The sequence below is a fragment of the Bos indicus x Bos taurus genome, chromosome 17, assembly GCF_003369695.1.
Source record: "Bos indicus x Bos taurus breed Angus x Brahman F1 hybrid chromosome 17, Bos_hybrid_MaternalHap_v2.0, whole genome shotgun sequence".
In the NCBI taxonomy this organism is placed as follows: domain Eukaryota; kingdom Metazoa; phylum Chordata; class Mammalia; order Artiodactyla; family Bovidae; genus Bos; species Bos indicus x Bos taurus.
This window is the reverse complement of record NC_040092.1, coordinates 71,912,394-71,930,560: the sequence shown is the minus strand read 5'-3', so window position 1 is coordinate 71,930,560 and position 18,167 is coordinate 71,912,394. Positions and strand designations below refer to the sequence as shown.

Below are 18,167 nucleotides of genomic sequence, written 5' to 3'. Positions count from 1 at the left end.
ACTCCAGTACTCTTGCCTGGAAAATCCCATGGAGAAGTCTGGTGGGCTACAGTCCATTATCGCAAAGAGCTGGACATGACTGAGCGACTTCACTATCACTTTCAAGAAGAGATTCTAAAGAGCTGTTAATTGGTGGACCTCAGGAGGGAGCAGAAGAGTAGGAAGGAGGTTAACTGCCTGTGTTTTGTTGTCTAGGATGTCCCATCCATTTCTTCATTTAATCTGTGTCATAAAGCCATATATATCCAAGGCTGAAAAGGACCTTACAGGATTGAAGTTTATGTTAGTTGTTTCTAGGTTTAAAGCCCTCTTTCCATTTTCCTAGTTTGGGGGGAATGATGTGTTTTTCTGGCAAACCTATCTACTACTAGCAAGTTGCTTCAGTTGTGTCCGACTCTGTGCGACCCCACAGATGGCAGCCCACCAGGCTCCGCCATCCCTGGGATTCTGCAGGCAAGAACACTGGAGTGGGTTGCCATTTCCTATCTACTCCTGTTAATAAACATCTCTCCAACTCATTTTAGTGTAATTCTCATTTGTTGGTATCTTATCAAAAACAATAATATCTTTTTAGCTATAAACTCCATTTATACATGTTTCAAGACCTTAGCATTAGTTAACCTTTAAATTAGTGCCCAAACATCCTATACCATTAACTCTTATTTAACCTCCACATTTATAATTTGTATTTTTTAATCTTGAATATTTGTTTTCTAAAAATCCATTTATTTATTCAAACAACAATGCTTTTCAACACCCGATGAAGTGCCAGCCCACCTTCTGGACCAATATGCCAGAATCTGTGCCAAATTATTGCTCCCTTCACCCCTGGGGCGGGACTTCTTGAAGGACCTAGGCCGTGCACCCTATGGCCACAAGCAACTGCTTTTGTTAACATTAGTAACATATAAACATTATTTTCTCTGCATTCCAGATGTGAAAATTTTAGGAAAATCTCACGTTGGCAGTATAAATAGGTAGAAAGGAATGAAATCTGAGGAGCAGGTTCTGGGACTAGCTTTTTTAAAAAATAATTTATTTTTTATTGAAGGATAATTGCTTTACAGGATTTTGCTGTTTTCTGTCAAACCTCAACATGAATCAGCAATAGGAATACATATCTCCCCTCCCCTTTGAACCTCCCTCCCACCTCCCTCCCCATCCCACCGCTCGAGGATGATACAGAGCCCCTGTTTGAGTTTCCTGAGCCATACAGCAAATTCCCATTGACTGTCTATTTTACATATGGTAATGTAAGTTCCATGTTACTCTTAACATACATCTCACCCTCTTCTCCCCTCTCCCCATGTCCATAAGTCTATTCTCTATGTCTGTTTCTCCACTGTTGCCCTGTAAATAAATTCTTCAGTATCATTTTTCTAGATTCCATATATATACATTAATATAAGGTATTTATCTTTCTCTTTATGACTCACTTCACTCTGTATATGTTCTAGGTTCATCCACCTCATTACAACAGACTCAAATGCATTCCTTTTTATGACTGAGTAATATTCCATTGTGTATATGTACCACAACTTCTTTATCCATTCATCTTTCGATGGACATCTAGGCTGCTTCCATGTTCTAGCTATTGTAAATAGTGCTGCAATGAACAATGAGATACATGTTTCTCTTTCAATTTTTGTTTCCTCAGGGTGTATGCCTAGAAGTGGGATTGCTGTGTCATATGTGGTTTTACTCCTAGTTTTTTTTTTTTTAGGAAATCTCCATACCATCTTCCATAGTGGCTGTATCAATTTACATTCCCAGCAAAAGTGCAAGAGCATGCCTTTTCTCCACTCTGTCTCCAGCATTTATTGTTTGTAGGCTTTTTGATAAGGGCCATTCTGAGCAGTGTGAGGTAGTATCTCATTGTAGTTTTGATTTGCATTTCTCTAATAATGAGCAATATTGAGCATCTTTTCATGTGTTTGTTAGCCATCTGTATGTCTTCTTTGGAGAAATGTCTGTTTAGGTCTTTTCCCCACTTTTTGATTGGGTTGTTTGTTTTTCTGGCATTGAGTTGTATGAGCTGCTTGTATATTTTGAACATTAATCTTTTATCAGTTGTTTCATTTGCTATTGTTTTCTCCCATTCTGTGGGTTGTCTTTTCACCTTGCTTATAGTTTCCTTTGCTGTACAAAAGCTTTTAAGTTTAATCAGGTCCCACTTGTTTACTTTTGTTTTTATTTCTGTTACTCTAGGAGGTGGGTCATAGAGGATCTTGCTTTGATTTATGTCATCGAGTATTCTGCCTATGTTTTCCTCTAAGAGTTCTATAGTTTCTGATCTTACATTTAGGTCTTTAATCCATTTTGAGTTTATCTTTGTGTATGGTGTTAGGAAGTGTTCTAATTTCATTCTTTTATATGAAGCTGTCCAGTTTTCCCAGCACCATTTATTGAAGAGGCTATCTTAGCCCCATTGTATATTCTTGCTTCCTTTGTCAAAAATAAGTTACCCATGGGTGCATGGGTTTTTTCTGGGCTCTCTATTTTGTTCCATTGGTCTGTATTTCTGTTTTTGTGCCAGTACCATACTGTATTGATGACTATATCTTTGTAGTATTATCTGAAATCAGAAGATTGATTCCTCTAGCTCCATTCTTCTTTCTCAATTCTGCTTTGGCTAATCAGGATCTTTTGTGTTTCCATATGAATTGTGAATTTTTTGTTCCAGTTCTCTGAAAAATACAATTGGTAATTTGATAGGGATTGCATTAAATCTGTAGATTGCATTTGGTAGTATAATTATTTTTACAATATTTATTCTTCCTACCATAAACATGGTATATCTTTCCATCTGTTTATGTTGTCTTTGATTTCTTTCATTAGTGTCTTATAATTTTCTGTGTACAGTTCTTTTGTCTCCTTAGTTAAGTTTATTCCTAGATATTTAATTCTTTTTGTTGCAATGGTGAATGGGATTGATGCTTAATTTCTCTTCCTGATTTTTCATTGTTAGTATATAGAAATGAAAGTAATTTCTGTGTATTGATTTTGTATCCTGCAACTTTGCTAAATTCACTGATTCACCCTAGTAATTTTCTGATACTATCTTCACAGTTTTCTATGTACAGTATCATGTCATCTGCAAACAGTGAGAGCTTTACTTCTTCTTTTCCAATCTGGATTCCTTTTATTTCTTTTTCTTCTCTGATTGCTGTAGCTGAGACTTCAAGAACTATGTTGAATAATAGTGGTGAAAGTGGACACCCTTGTCTTGTTTCTGATCTTAGAGGGAATGCTTTTGGTTTTTCACCATTGAGAATAATGTTTTCTGTAAGCTTATCATATATGGCCTTTATTATGTTAAGGTAGGTTCTTTCTATGCCCATTTTTTGAAGAGTTTTAATCATAAATGGGTGCTGAAATTTGTCTAAGACTTTTTCTACATCTATTGAGATTATCATATGGTTTTTATCTTTCATTTTGTTAATGTGGTGTATCACATTGAGGGATGTCCATATATTGAAGAATCCTTACATCCCTGGAATAAACTCAACTTGATCATAGTATATGAGCTTTTTGATGTGTTGCTGAATTCTACTTGCTAAAATTTTGTTGAGGATTTTTGCATGCATGTTCATCAGTGATATTGGCCTGTAGTTTTGTTTTTTGTATTGTCTTTGTCTGGTTTTGGTATCAGGGTGATGGTGGCCTTGTAGAATGAATTTGGAAGTGTTCCTTCCTCTGCAATTTTTAAAAAGAGCTTTAGAAAGATAGGCATTTGTTCTTCTCTAAATGTTTGATAGAATTCTCCTGTGAAGTCATCTGGTACTGGGCTTTTGTTTTTTTGGGGGAAATGTTTGATCACAGCTTCAATTTCAGTGCTTGTAATTGGGTTGTTCATAATTTCTATTTCTTTCTGGTTCAGTCTTGGATAATTGAACTTTTCTATGGATCTATGGATTTCTTCCAGGTTATCTATTTTATTGCCATATAGTTGTTCATAATAGTCTCTTATAATCCTTTGTATATCTGCATTGTCTGTTGTAACCTCTCCTTTTTCATTTCTAATTTTATTGATTTAATTCTTCTCTGTTTTTTCTTGATGAGTCTGGCTAAGTGTTTGTCAGTTTTGTTTATCTTCTCAAAGAACCAGCTTTTCATTTTTATTAATCTTTACTATTTCATTTCTTTTTCATTTATTTCTGCTCAGAGCTTTATGATTTCTCTCCTTCTACTAATTTTTCTTTTGTTGTTGTTGTTCTTCTTCTTCTTTTTCCAGTTGCTTTATGTGTAAAGTTAGGTTGTCTATTTGATATTTTTCTTTTTTCTTGAGGTAGGATTGTATTGCTATAAGCTTCCCTCTTAGAACTGTTTTTGCTGCATCCCATAGGTTTTGAGTTGTTGTGTTTTCATTGTCATTTGTTCCTAGAAATTTTTTTTATTTCCCCTTTGATTTCTTCAGTAACCTGTTGGTTATTTAGAAATGTGTTGTTTAATCTCCATTTGTTTGTGTTTCTTACAGGTTTTTTTTTTTTTTGTAATTGACATCTAGTCTCATAACATGTTTTCATCAGAGAAGATGCTTGATACAATTTCAATTTTCTTAAATTTACTGAGTTTTGATTTGTGACCCATGATGTGGTCTATCCTGGAGAATGTTCCATATGCACTTGAGAAGGTGTATTCTTCTGCATTTGGATGAAATATCCTGAAGATATCAATAAGATCCATCTCATCTAATGTATCATTTAAGACTTGTGTTTCCTTATTAATTTTATGTTTTGATGATACGTCCACTGGTGTGAGTGGGGTGTTAAAGTCTCCTACTATTATTGTGTTACTGTCAATTTCTCTTTTTATGTCTGTTAGTGTTTTTCTTATATTTTGAGGTGCTCCTATGTTGGGTGCATAGATATTTACAATTGTTATGTCTTCCTCTTGGATTAATCCCTTGATCATTATGTAGTGTTCTTCCTTATCTCTTGTAATCTTCTTTATTTTAAGGTCTATTTTGTCTGATATGAGGATTGCTACTCCAGCTTTCTTTTGCTTCCCATCTGCATGGGATATATTTTTCTGTCCTCTCACTTTTGGTCTGTATGTGTCTTGAGGTCTGACGTGGATTTCTTGTAGACAGCATATATATGGGTCTTTTTTATTTTTGGTATCCATTCAGCCACTCTGTGTCTTTTGGTTGGAGCATTTAATCCATTTACATTTAAAGTAATTATTGATATATATGTTCCCATTGCCATTTTCTAATTGTTTGGGGTTGATTTTGTAGGTCTTTTTTCTTCTGTTGTGTTTCTCGACTATATAAGTCCATTTAACACTTGTTGCAAAGCTGGATGGTGGTACTGAATTCTCTTAACTTTTGCTTTTCTGTAAAGCTTTTTATTTCTCCATCAATTTTGAATGAGATCCTTGCTAGGACATTAATCTTGATTGTAGATTTTCCCCTTTCAGTACTTTAAATATATCCTGCCATTCCCTTCTGGCCTGCAGAGTTTCTGCTCAAAGATCAGCTGTTAAGCATGTGGGGTTTCCCTTGTATGTTACTTATTGTTTCTCCCTTGCTGCTTTTAATTGTAGGGAATATGCTTCCCTGGTGGCTTAGACGGTAAAGTGTCTGCCTGCATACAGGAGACCCAAGTTTGATCACTGGGCTGGGAAGATCCCCTGGAGAAGGAAATGGCAACCCACTCCAGTACTCTTGCCTGGAAAACTCCATGGACAGAGGAGCCTTGTAGGCTACAGTCCATGCGGTCGCAAAGAGTCAGACACGACTAAGTGACTTCACTTCACTTCACTTTGCTATGCACAAGCCTGTACTATAATTAATAGAGCCTCTTTGAAAAATAAGAATAACTTTCTCATTTCCCCCAGGCGAAGGGCTGGGAGCAGTGAAAGGTCCATCGTGGAAAGACATCTTGAAAACAAGATGTTGAAGTTCTGATGTGACTGATGGAAAACCATTAGTGACTGTTCCCATAAACAGAGCCTTGAGGTAGATGCTGAGAAAGTGCATCACTAGCCAAAGGGCTAAACAAAGTCATGAAAGGGCTGAAGGTTTGACACTGAGGACTGTGCATTGTATATCTTTATCCCCAATCTGAGATTGTAAAGAATAGATATCTCTAGAGCATGAGTAAAGAAGTAGAAATTAACAATAAAAGGCATGCGAGGATTAGGATCTGGGCTTTGGACTGCTATTGGCATCAGCCCCCTGATCCCCACTTTATTTCTGAGTCTTATTTTTCCTTATTCTTCTGCATCACCACTCCCTCAGGTCGGTTCGTTGTTGGGCTGGTCCCAACATTAATATTTTTCTTTGTGTTTAGTCTTTGTTAGTTTGATTAGCATGTGTCTTGGCATGTTTCTCCTTGGGTTTATCCTGTATGGGGCCCTTTGTGCCTCTTGGACTTGGTTGATTATTTCCTTTTCCATGTTGGGGATAATTTTCAACTATAATCTCTTCAAAAATTTTCTCATACCCTTTCTTTTTTCTCCTTCTGGGACCCCTATAATTCAAATGTTGGTGAATTTGATATGGTTCCAGAGGTCTCTGAGACTGTCCTCAGCTCTTTTAATTCTTTTTATTTTATTCTGCTTCTCAGAAGTCATTTCCATCATTTTATCTTCCAGCCCACTGATTTGTTCTTCTGATTCAGATATTCTGCTATTGATTCCTTCTAGAGTATTTTTAGTTTCAGTAATTGTGTTGTTTGTCTCTGTATGTTTATTCTTTAATTATTCTAGGTCTTTATTAATTGATTCTTGCATTTTCTCCATTTTATTTTCAAGGTTTTGATCATCTTTACTATCATTATTCTGAATTCTTTTTCAGGTAATTTTCTTATTTCCTCTTCATTTATTTGGACTTCTGTGTTTCTAGTTCCTTCATTTGTGCAGTATTTCTCTGCCTTTTCTTTCTTTCTTTTTTTTTTTTTTTAGGTTACTGTGTTTGAGCTTTCCTTTTTCCAGGCTTCAAAGAAAGTTGAATTCTTTCCTTGAAGAAAGTTGAATTCTTTGTTGCTTTTGGTTTCTGCCTTCCTAAGATTCATCCAGTGGTTTATGTGAGCTTCATATAGGGTGAGATTTGTGCTGAGTTTTTGTTTGCTTGTTTGTTTGTTTTTCCTCTGATTAGCAAGGCTGAGTGAGGTGGTAATCCTGTCTGCTGATGATTGGGTTTGTATTTTTGTTTTGTTTCTTGTTTAGATGAGGCATCCTGCACAGGGTGCTCCTGGTGGTTGGGTGATGCTGGGTCTTTTATTAAGTGGTTTCCTTTGTATGAGTTCTCACTATTTGATACTCCTTAGGATTAGTTCTCTGGTATTCTAGGGTCTTGGAGCCAGTGCTCCCACTCCAAAGGCTCAGGGCTTGATCTCTGGTCAGGAATGAAGACCACAAGTGATTTGTTATATCATTAAGTGAGATTAAAACAAATATCCAAAAATGAGAAACCAAAGATGAATCCCAGACAAATGCAGTTACAAAACCAGGCAAATAATAGTTAAAATAATAGAATATAAACATATACATATACACCCATGAGCAAAGTGAAAACAGTCCAACAAAAATAAAGTACAGTAGATTGATCTGGCAAACAAAGGAAATCAAAGATTATATTTACCAGTTAAGAACAATACTAACTTATGCACAAACTGGAAAACAAAGCTAAAGCAAGGTGCCAAGTTGGGAATAAAGCAGTGAAAACAAAACTAACAAATATGTTGAGAGGAAAGGAAAGAAAGAAAGAATAGGTATGCAAAGTTAAATAGAGGTATATGAAGAGGATTTATATACATTAAAGATTAACTGCAAGGGGAAGAGAACAGTAGGAAAGGCAAATAAAAGGAATAAATGTAGAAAAAGTATAATAGGTTTAAAAATTTCATAATTAAAATTATAAAAAAGAGAAAAAAAGTAAGAAGAAAGAAAAAAGAGGGGGAAAGGGGAAAACTCTACAGAACTGCAAAAGTCCAGTGTAGAGGCAAAGGTTTATAACAACAATAGAAAATGTGACTGAATACACACATATACATATACACCCATAAGCAAAATCCAAACAGCCCTCCAAAGATAAAGTACAGTAGATTGACCCAGCAAATAAAAGAAGCCAAAAACTACACCTACCAGAACAAAACTAATTAAAGCACAAACTGGAAAACAAAACTAAAGCAAGCTGCCAAGTGGGGAATAAAGCAATGAAGATAAAACTAACAAATATGTTGAGAAGAAAGGAGAGAAAGAAAAGAAAGAAAGAATAGATATGCAAAGTTAAATAGAGGTAGAAAAAGATTTATATATGTTAAAGATTAACTGCAATGGGAAAAGAACAGTAGGAAAAGCAAACAAAGGAATAAATGTGGGAAAAAATAATAGGTTTAAAAAATTAAAAATTAAAATTGAAAAAAGAGGAAAAAAGTGAGAGAGGAAAACACAGAACTGCAAAACCCAACCTAAAGGCAGAGGTTTATGACAACAATAAAAAATGTGACTGAGGAAAAAAAAGAAAAAAGCTCAAAAGCTTAATTGGATTTCTTAGTGCCAATAAAATCGACAACTACAACAGAGGGGGGGAAAAAGGAAAAAAAAAAAAAAAAAAGAATCTACAGAATAAGTAAAAATAATAATAATAAATGTTTTTCTTGAGTCACTGCTGTAAGAGTCCTTTCCCGTGCTAGGAATCACAGTCCACCTTACCTCCCTAGGATGCCCTCCAACACTGTGCTGATCTCTGGACTTGCTGTAGGGGCTGCTCAGATTCTAATCTGGTCCTACTCTTGTGTGTTCGTGCCTCCAATGTCCACAGCTATCAGAGCTAGTGCATTTTCTTTTGTGGGCACTCTCAATGGCCTTTTATACATTCCATAGATACAGAGTCTACTTAGTTGGTTGTGTGGCTTTAATCTGCAGCTTGTACAGCTGATGGGAATGTTTTGAATCTTTTTTCTTAGCCTCGCTACCTCTGGGTTTCAGTTGCGGTTTTATTCCCACCTTTGCATGTGGGTCGTCCACTGGGGTTTAACTCCTGAGGCTGCCCTGGACTTGGGTCTGCCCCAGTGAGGGCCAGGTGTGAAGGTGGTGCAGCTGCTTGGGTCGCAGGGGTTCTGGCAGCACCAGGTACTCAGGGGGGTTGGCGGCTAGGGCTGCAGGAAATATAGTGCTCTAGAAGGGTATGGCAACTAGTCTTGGCCAATACGCTCCAGTATTCTTGCTTGGAGAACCCTCTCTCTGACAGAGAAACCTGGCAGACCACAGTCTACAGGGTCGCAAAGAGTCGGACATGAACGAAGTGACCCTGTGTGCATAAATGCAGGACTATTTTTTTTTGCCTGTGGCATCTCTTCCCCTGTGAGAGTTGAGGGTGAACATGGTGCAGCTGCTTGGGTTTCGGGGACCCTGGTGGCACCAAGTGTGCAGGAACACAGACTGCTTCCACTGCAGGAGGTAGGCCCTATCAGAGTCTTTTTCGAGCCTCTTGTAGCTGGTGATCAGAAGGCCTCTTTGGCCAGTCTTTCTTCACAACTCCACCCATTCGGGCACTTAGAAGGCTCCTTTGCCTGGGGTCAGGCACATAGAGGGGCCCCCCTGAAGGGTCATACTCTGTAGATTGGCACATGGGACACTTAAAGGGTCACTCTAGGTGGGTTCCTACTCTGCAGTTTGGCGCATCAGTCACTGAAAGGAGTACCCTGCGTGGGGTCCTACTCTGTAGTTCAGTGAAGTCAGGTTTTTGATGGGCCAGCCTCTCTGTTGTTCAGCTGCCAATGCTGACATGTGGGGAGAAAGAGGCTATGGTGATGGCTCCACCCACTATGCGTGACTCAGCAGTATCGCCTTGCTTCCATGGTTGCCTGGCTTTCTTCTACCGGCATTTCTCACCACTATCTCCTCCCTCACATCCCCTCAATCCATATCTCTGCAGTCAACCACAGCCCTCACCCTGGCATTGCTCCACAATCCCTAAACTCCAGCTCCCAGCAGCTGCCCCTTCCAGGAGACCAGCATTCCTACTCGGGGTATGTATGGCTGTGGCAAGGACTGTCTGATTCTCATTCCATTTAGGCTGCCACAGATCAGCTGTTTCACTCTCGGCCTTAAATGTTTCTCCTCTGACTCAGACAATTGCCCCAATGTGGGGATTGGACCCCTGCTTCAGTTCCCCCACCCACCAAAGGCAGGTCCAGTCCTACTAACACTCCTGTTTCCCCCCCTAGTTCCTTCACCCTACCGAATTTTGTGTGGTTCTACATATTCTTTTCCACTGGTCGGGTACTCCTGTCCAATCTCAGCTGGTGTTCTGGATGCACTTCTGTGTCTGAAGGTGTATTCCTGATGTATCCATGGACAGAGATGTACTCCACGTCCATCTACTCCTCTGCTATCTTGTTCTCCCTTGACACTGCAGCTTTTCAAGGGCAGCATAGGGTAGTAAGGAGAAACAAGCAATGGGTCAGTGGAGTCAAAGGTGGAGAGAAAATGTAGTGCCTTGTCCGGGAATCCTGAAAGTGTTTCAGGACAGATGAAATGTGAAATGTCAGGAAAGATGCACCTTTGAAAGAGGCAGTGTGGAGTCTTGATGAGTCTATTTCAGTGGACTGTGGAGGATGAGGAAAGGGCCTGAAATGGAGAGTATTGACAAGTCTTTCTAGAACTTTTGCTGTAAACTGAAGAACAGAAATGAGACACTAGCTTAAAGGAGATGTAGAGTCCAGAGAGGAGAAGAGATGGTGATGAGAGTTTATTTTTTTCTGATGGTTTCCATATTCACAGTGAAATATTAATACAATGTGAAGCATCAACTAAGAGTGAGGATGAAGAGGATGCTGTACAAGTGTTAAGAAAAGGGAAAATTCCACTTGGACCTTGCTATTCAGAATGTGGCCCCTACCAAGATTGAATTCAGCAATCACCTGGAACTAGCTAGAAATGCAGAATCTCAGGCCTCATCCCAGATCTAGGGAATTAGAATTTGCTCCTTACTGTTTCTCAGGTGATTGATGTGCACTAACCTAAGATACAGGAAGGTGAAAGGACTTTGGAGGAAGACAGGGCAGGACCAGGGCCTTGTGTTTGTAGACAGGGGACAGCTCATCATCGGTGTGTGTTTTCCTGCAGCCCCTTGCAGCCACAGAGGCAGGCAGAGAGTAGAGGGGTGGGTGTTTCCCAGTGCTGGTGGCTTGCCAGGCATATAAGCAGGTGGGGAACAGCACATCAGTTGAAGGAGACATGTGAGTGGATGACTAGGGGGTCTGGGAACCTAAGCTGCTCAAAGAGAGGATGGAGGTACAGGAACACAACTCTGCTTAGAAATCCTCTGGAAAGCTGGTAGAAAATGCAATCCTAGAAAGCATGCCAGCTATTCTGAGTCTTTATAAATCTAAATTCTAACATGTCCCTCAGGATTTCCAAAGAAGTGCCATCGGGTCACACTTTGTGAGATACTGACCAGACTTTCAGATCTTCAGATCTTCACAGCCAGATGGCAGCAAGAATCAAATCAAAATGGTGCCAGCAGCTTGGGGACTTGAGAATATCCATTAATCTGTGTTATTTCTGATGTGAATATGATGATTCATTATATTAGAAGATTCATTAAATAACATTAGTATCTGTAAAACTGCTATAAAAAATGATGCCTTCTAGAGAGTGTCATACTCTTTTCAATGGAATTTCATTAAATTCTATAAATAACTAAAGACAGAGAATAAAAATTGAATTTAGGTGGCATAACTATGAATTTCTCATATGTGCCTGTGACTTGATATTCTGTTCCCTACAGCAAAGGATGGTGATTACTGGAGATTGCTCGTCCCTGGAAACTATAAACTTACAGCCTCAGCACCGGGCTATCTGGCAATAGCAAAGAAAGTGGCAGTTCCTTATAGCCCTGCTGTCAGGGTAAGTGATTGTGATAATAGCTAAAGTTTATTAAACACTTACCATAGGTCAGGCATATTTAATCATTATATTTAGCTTTCATAATAACTCTATGAGGTAGAGTTATTATTACCCTGTTGTCCATCTGTTAAAAGAGAAAACTGAGGCCTTGAAAAGCTAAGTGACTTGCCGAAAGGCTCAGTGTTTAATTTAATACCACTCAATGTGAAACTTTGTTACCATTTCTCAATTTCTGAAGAGATCCACAAAAAAAATAAAACTTAAAAAAAGTAAGGTTTTATTTGCTGATCTTGATTTATATCTAAATAATGTTCTGTTTGATTTATCTTTTTATCCCAAACAGCTAGTATCATACCTTACTCAATGAGGATTTTGAAAAATAAATTAGGCTTGCAACATAATTTTAGGCATTAACTAAACATCTATTAAGCACATACTATGAGCAAAGTCAGGTCCTTTATGATAAGAACTATAAAATATGATACTTATTTAAGTAGATGCCATTTATTGATATTTTACTACTAAGGGTGATAATGATGAGACCAAAAATCTCATAGATCATGATTTTACTATTATCCTTGTAATATATTACTATGGAATGGCCTACAGGATTTCCAATTAAAAGCTTTACTTGAAAAGAATTTATTATATTTTTGGTTATATACCCTAAGTTTGGCAATAAATGCTCGGTTTTGCAAGCTAAATATCTTGGGTTTTTAAGTGATCCTTTGGTTTTGATTGTATGTGTTTATTAGGCTGGATATGTATTAAAATCAGGAAGTAAATTTGAACAAATAAATCCTGGAAAAATGTGACTTCAGAGTCAGGTTATAAAAGATTTCATTTTGACCCTTGACCTTTCTGCTATGTGTTAATTCAAAGAGGTGTTGAGTAGTCACATTCTTAAATAACCATAGAGTGCCTGATGAACTATGGAATGAGGTTCATGACATTGTACAGGAGACAGGGATCAAGACCATCCCCGTGGAAAAGAAATGCAAAAAAGCAAAATGGCTGTCTGGGGAGGCCTTACAAATAGCTGTGAAAAGAAGAGAAGCGAAAAGCAAAGGAGCAAAGAAAAGATATAAGCATCTGAACGCAGAATTCCAAAGAATAGCAAGAAGAGATAAGAAAGCCTTCCTCAGCGATCAAAGAAAAAGAGGAAAACAACAGAATGGGAAAGACTAGAGATCTCTTCAAGAAAATTAGCGATACAAAAGGAACATTTCATGCAATGATGGGCTCGATAAAGGACAGAAATGGTATGGACCTAACAGAAGCAGAAGATATTAAGAAGAGGTGGCAAGAATACACAGAAGAACTGTACAAAAAAGATCTTTATGACCCACATAATCACGATGGTGTAATCACTGACCTAGAGCCAGACATCCTGGAATGTGAAGTCAAGTGGGCCTTAGAAAGCATCACTACAACAAAGCTAGTGGAGGTGATGGAATTCCAGTTGAGCTATTTCAAATCCTGAAAGATGATGCTGTGAAAGTGCTGCACTCAATATGCCAGCAAATTTGGAAAACTCAGCAGTGGCCACAGGACTGGAAAAGGTCAGTCTTCATTTAGATCCCAAAGAAAGGCAATGCCAAAGAATGCTCAAACTACCTCACAATTGCACTCATCTCACATGCTGGTAGAGTAATGCTCAGAATTCTCCAAGCCAGGCTTCAGCAATATGTGAACCGTGAACTTCCTGATGTTCAAGCTGGTTTTAGAAAAGGCAGAGGAACCAGAGATCAAATTGCCAACATCCGCTGGATCATGGAGAAAGCAAGAGAGTTCCAGAAAAACATCTATCTCTGCTTCATTGCCTATGCCAAAGCCTTTGACTGTGTGGATCACAGTAAACTGTGAAAAATTCTTAAAGAGATGGGAATACCAGACCACCTGATCTGCCTTTTGAGAAATCTATATGCAGGTCAGGAAGCAACAGTTAGAACTGGACATGGAACAACAGACTGGTTCCAAATAGGAAAAGGAGTACATCAAGGCTGTATATTGTCACCCTGCTTATTTAACTTCTATGCAGAGTACATCATGAGAAACGCTGGACTGGAAGGAACACAAGCTGGAATCAAGATTGCCGGGAGAAATCTCAATAACCTCAGATATGCAGATGACACCACCCTTATGGCAGAAAGTGAAGAGGAACTAGAAAGCCTCTTGATGAAAGTGAAAGTGGAGAGTGAAAAAGTTGGCTTAAAGGTCAACATTCAGAGAACGAAGATCATGGCATCCGGTCCCATCACTTCATGGGAAATAGATGGGGGAACAGTGGAAACACTGTTAGACTTTCTTTTTTGGTGCTCCAAAATCACTGTAGATGGGACTGCAGCCATGAAATTAAAAGACGCTTACTCCTTGGAAGGAAAGTTATCACCAACCTAGATAGCATATTCAAAATCAGAGACATTACTTTGCCAACAAAAGTTCATCTAGTCAAGGCTATGGTTTTCCTGTGGTCACATATGGATGTGAGAGTTGGACTGTGAAGAAGGCTGAGCACCAAAGAATTGATGCTTTTGAACTGTGGTGTTGGAGAAGACTCTTGAGAGTCCCTTGGACTGCAAGGAGATCCAATCAGTCCATTCTGAGGGAGATCAGCCCTGGGACTTCTTGGGAAGGAATGATGCTAAAGCTGAAACTCCAGTCCTTTGGTCACCTCATTCGAAGAGTTGACTCTTTGGAAAAGAGTCTGATGCTGGGAGGGATTGAGGGCAGGAGGAGAAGGAGATGACAGAGGATGAGATGGCTAGATGGCATCACTGACTCGATGGACGTGAGTCTGAGTGAACTCCAGGAGTTGGTGTTGGACGGGGAGGCCTGGTGTGCTGCGATTCATGGGGTCGCAAAGAGTTGGACACGACTGAGCTACTGAACTGAACTGAACTGAGTGGCCAAATCAAAGATCTCTTAGCTCCATGTGGAATGGAGCATGGCTATCTCATGGGCCCAAAGAGGTTGCATATTTTAAATAGTCCTTTGTGGAAAAATATATGAATTCTCCATAGACCTGATTAGGATGCCTGGTCTACAGGCAAGTTGAGTTCCTGGGTTACTGATCTTCATGGTGGTTTGGAGGTGTGTGTATTTCCATCAGTTCTTTCACAGATGCAAGATTCTGGAAAACAGAACCCTGTAAAAGCTACATTTAAAAAAATTTGTTTTTTTTTAATTAGAGGATAATTACTTTACAATATGTGATGGTTTCTGCCATACATCAGTATTAATCAGCCATAGACAGAGTGAAGTAAGTTAAAAAGAGAAAGACAATATATATTAATGCACATATATGGAATCTAGAACAGAGAAGGCAATGGTACCCCACTCCACTACTCTTGCCTGGAAAATCCCGTGGACAGAGGAGCCTGGTGGAGTGCAGTCCATGGAGTCACTAAGAGTCAGACACAACTGAGCGACTTCACTCTCACTTTTCACTTTCCTGCCTTGGAGAAGGAAATGGCAACCCACTTCGGTGTTCTTGCCTGGAGAATCCCAGGGACGGGGGAGCCTGGTGGGCTGACGTCTATGGGGTCGCACAAAGTTGGACATGGCTGAAGAAACTTAGCAGCAGCAGCATGGAATCTAGAAAGATAGAACTGATGATGATCCTACTTGCAGGGCAGCAAAGGAGACACAGGCATAAAGAACTGAGTTTTGGACGCGGTGAGGGAGGAGAGGGTGGGGTGGTTTGAGAGAAGTTACATCTTTTTATGGGAGAAAAGACTGCCTTTAAATAATCTGCCTATAAATAATCTGCTTTCCAATAATCCTGAGCATGTGCATGTGCTAAATTGCTTCAGTCATGTCCGATTCTATGCGACCCTATTAGATGAAAGCACATTTCAAACATAATGACTTTTGATATTCTTTTTCCCTAAAAGTATCTTTTTGGTTATCATGAGAGATTTTTTACGATTTACTTTTATTCAGATGGCTAGATTGAGATTATTCTAATAAACTTTAAACCTGTTCATTTTTAATTTTAGTTTTTAAAAGTACACAATCAATTTGATAATAATATATTATTATTTTCTCCTTTAGGTTGATTTTGAACTGGAGTCATTTTCTGAAAGGAAAGAAGAAGAGAAGGAAGAATTAATGGAATGGTGGAAGATGATGTCAGAAACTTTAAACTTTTAAGAAGGCTTCTAATTAATTGCTTTTAATCTATATAATGTATGTAGTATGATGTAATGTGGCCATTTTCTTTTAGATTTTGTGCAGTTAATATTTAACATTGATTTATTTTTCATCATTTAAATATTAATAGACATTACTTAAAATAGACTCTTAGGTTAAAATATAAGAACTTGGTCTATAACATTCATTTTCGTATATATGTGATACAGAGGACTGTAGAAGAGATTTGAGTGATTTTGCCATGTTAGGCTTAGATACAATATTCCATATGTTATTTACAATATAGAACTTTTTGAGTAATTCTAGGTTTTAAAAATTAGTGAGTCCACTTATGGTTGCTGTAGGGGAAGAAGAGATATGGAGTCTGGGATCAGCATGTACACACTGCTATATTTAAAATGGATAACAAACAAGGTCCTACTGTATACTACAGATAACTCTGCTTAGTGTTATCTGGCAGCCTGGAGGGGAGGGATATTTTGAAGAAAATGGATACATATATATGTATGTTTGAGTCCCTTTGCCATACACTCAAAACATCATAACATTGTTAATCAGCTAAACTCTAATATAAAGTAAAATTTTTTTAAAATCCTAAAAAGAAGAAAGGAAAATGTATTTGAAAAAGCATCTGTGCAATGGATAGAAGGGGAGAGTAAACAAGGGGTACTTTGACGTGATAAAAGCTAAAAGTGAAAAAAAAAGATAAAATAGAGAGTCCCTTTAATTAATGTAATTGGTGACAGTGTCACATAATGAAGCCATTGGAAAAGTCAATAGCTACAGCTTGAGTTGTCAGCACTATACTGCAAAACTTAAACAGTCCCGTATTGATCATCATTGTGTAGTGTGCTGTCTAGCTATAGAAGTATGATCTTGTTAATGCATTCTTGATGGGAAAGTTAAAGTGAAGGTGTTCAGTCGTGTCCAACTGTTTGCGACCCCATGGACTGTAGCCTACCAGGCTCCTCTGTCCATGGGATTCTCCAGGCAAGAGTACTGGAATGGGTTGCCATTTCCTTCTCCAGGGGATGTTCCCAACCCAGGGATTGAACTCGGGTCTCCTGCACTGTAGGCAGACGCTTTACCCTCTGAGACACCAGAGTAAGTATACTTGATGGGAATAAAATGTAAATGTTTAGTGAGAAGTTTTATGAAAAGAGTGGAAATTGATTTCTTGCTTGTATACATTGGTGCAATAGTGTTATATTATTCAGTGTGCTAACACTACTTTAAAGTGTAGGGTTTTTCTTGGTTGTAGATTGCCCCAGAATTGCATTCTAAATGAATAAAGGTTAAAAAAAGTCCCTATGGTATGTATTTTAATTCTTTTTAATTTTTTGGTCTACAGTTTTGATCACGTGATAAAAAATGTATTCCCTTGAGAGCAGCCTCTCATTGGTTCATCTTCTATAATTTTAAATTTGTTAAGTGACTGCTGTATGCCAAGCACAGTGCAAGCACTGCATGCACTGTGTACATTATTTTGGTGGTCAAAATGTGATTCCATGGATCAGGTGTGTACATAAACTTTAAATACATATACAGAAAAATGAACATGTAATTAAGCATTGTGATGAGTAAAGTTATAGGAAGGACTAGTGTGTGGATAAAGAAATGTCAGAGCAACTTGCTTTAGACTAGATTCGGGGATAGCTTCTTAATGCAAGTTAAGCCCATACTTAGACTATGAGTTCAGTTCAGTCAGTTCACTCTCTCAGTCATGTCTGACTCTTTGTGACCCCATGGACTGCAGCATGCCAGGCCTCCCTGTCCATCACCAACTCCCAGAGTTTACTCAAACTCATGTCCATTGAGTCGGTGATGCCATCCAACCATCTCATCCTCTGTCGTCCCCTTCACCTCCCATATTCAATCTTTCCCAGCATCAGGGTCTTCTCAAATGAGTCAGCTTTTCACATCAGGTGGCCGAATTATTGGAATTTCAGCTTCAGTATCAGTCCTTCCAATGAATATCCAGGACTGATTTCCTTTAGGATGGATTGGTTGGATCTCCTTCCAGATGAAGGGAGTCTCAAGAGTCCTCTCCAACACCACAATTCAAAAGCATCAGTTCTTTGGCACTCAGCTTTCGTTATAGTCCAACTCTCACATCCATACATAACTACTGGAAAAACCATAGCTTTGAC

The 18,167-nt window shown here is 38.5% G+C and overlaps 1 protein-coding gene across 2 annotated transcripts in view; it reads left to right on the top strand.

Annotated features, from left to right (window-relative positions):
* Window positions 1-17,324, top strand: part of CPE (carboxypeptidase E) — a 148,076-nt gene extending 130,752 nt beyond the window's left edge. For both annotated transcript variants that reach the window (XM_027513519.1, XM_027513520.1), the window contains 2 exons: window positions 11,744-11,862; window positions 15,919-17,324. In XM_027513519.1, the coding sequence (XP_027369320.1) occupies window positions 11,744-11,862; window positions 15,919-16,017 (218 nt within the window). In that variant the 3' untranslated portion in view covers window positions 16,018-17,324. The remainder of the gene's footprint in view (window positions 1-11,743; window positions 11,863-15,918) is intronic.
* Window positions 17,325-18,167: the final 843 nt, after the last annotated feature.